Source organism: Arachis hypogaea, chromosome 13 (genome assembly GCF_003086295.3).
Source record: "Arachis hypogaea cultivar Tifrunner chromosome 13, arahy.Tifrunner.gnm2.J5K5, whole genome shotgun sequence".
Taxonomy (NCBI): Eukaryota; Viridiplantae; Streptophyta; class Magnoliopsida; order Fabales; family Fabaceae; genus Arachis; species Arachis hypogaea.
This window is the reverse complement of record NC_092048.1, coordinates 56,316,335-56,317,934: the sequence shown is the minus strand read 5'-3', so window position 1 is coordinate 56,317,934 and position 1,600 is coordinate 56,316,335. Positions and strand designations below refer to the sequence as shown.

The following is a 1,600-nucleotide window of genomic DNA, read 5'->3' as shown; positions in this document are numbered from 1 at the left end:
CATCATTCTCAATTCACGTTAGGTCATCGTAAATTTTGAGAGCAAGTAGCTCATTCTTCAATCAGTATTCTCAATGTTTCTCCATCCACGCTCACCGTACCATGTTAAAATTGCATGTGGACATGGAGAAAAACATTCATGAATAGAGAAACCAAGAAGAACTTGAGTAATGAACTTGCATTGAATGAAAAGTTACAAAACCAATACGAATCTAATTACTGCTATTTATATCTGCACCACTCTAACAAATTTACAAATTTAAACTGACTAATAATACGCCTCAGCATAGCCAATTATTCCTTATTGTAACAACTTCCTACAAAGGGGTAAAATAATAACTTCTACTAATCATGCTAACAAACTAGTAAATGAATAAAATGATGGTAAGAATAATATTAAGTAACAACTATACCGATAATTCTTGGGAAACAATTGTGGAAGTTTATAGGTTCGGTGAGAGTTCTTGGAGGAACATCGATAGTTTTTCTGCCTTTCTACTTGCTATTGAAGATGATGGCATGTACATCGGTGGCACTCTTAATTGGCTTGCACTCCGGAACATGCAGGGTGCTGTTTATGATTCGGGTGCTGTTACACTTGATATGTTAGTGATTTTTTCGCTTGAGCTGAAATCGGAGACATATAAACAGATTCTGCTGCCTAATGGTATTGATGAGCTCCCCAGTCATAAGCCAAGTCTAAATGTTTGGGGAAATTGTCTGTATCTTTCTCATGATTACAAGAGAACTCATTTTATTGTGTGGCAAATGAAGGAGTTTGGAGATGAAAACTCTTGGACTCAATTGTTAAAGATTAGTTTTCAGCATATCAATGTTGAGCTGCTGTTGCCTTTGTTTATACGTGAGAATGGAGATATCTTTGTGCTTAGAGTGAGTAACGGGGACATTTCTAAGATAGTTTTATATGACCAGAGAATTAATAGTGTTGACCATATTATCTTGGATCAAAGTCATTTTCCCGTTACCAATGATTATGTTGAGAGCCTGGTTTAGCCCTATTAAAATTCAGTTCTTCGAAGTTCTGCTTCTGGGCTTTTTGTTCTGTAAGTTACTTTAAATCCTTGCATTTCATGTAGGTGTAGAAAAGTTCAGGCCAGGTCATTGTGATTATTTTGAGTGTCTCCTTTCTTTAACAACTTTTTGTTGCATCCAAATTTGCAGACAGATCACTTCAATTTTGGGTCAGACTTTTCATATAGAAGTGCACAAAATTCTAACATCCTTTCTTTGACTACTTGTTGCATAAGTTTATTAATTTTTGCTAAACGTTGAATACAAAAGCCTAACTATCATGTATGCCATTTTGCAAGTCAATCTATGCTTTGTAAGATCAAAGTTTGGACTTGTAACCCATTTTTGGCATGACTTATGCAAACAAAATATGATTATTTTGAGTAACAATTTTAAACTATTTTGAATTGTCATGTCTTTTTTAAAAAAATTTTTTCTCTCTCTTTGTTTAAACTCTATTCCAACAAATTTGGATCAATAGGTGAATTCTACCATACCCTCTCTAAAATAAAGGATAAATTAACCCTTATAACATATACAGTGATTATTGATAAATTATCTTTCAACCA

The 1,600-nt window shown here is 33.8% G+C and overlaps 1 protein-coding gene across 1 annotated transcript; it reads left to right on the top strand.

The window, feature by feature from the left end:
• The first annotated feature begins 380 nt into the window (after nucleotides 1–380).
• Nucleotides 381–1,013, top strand: LOC112734595 (F-box protein CPR1-like). The gene has a single exon (XM_025783981.1). It carries the CDS (start codon nucleotides 381–383, stop codon nucleotides 1,011–1,013), a length of 633 nt encoding a protein of 210 aa, XP_025639766.1.
• Nucleotides 1,014–1,600: the final 587 nt, after the last annotated feature.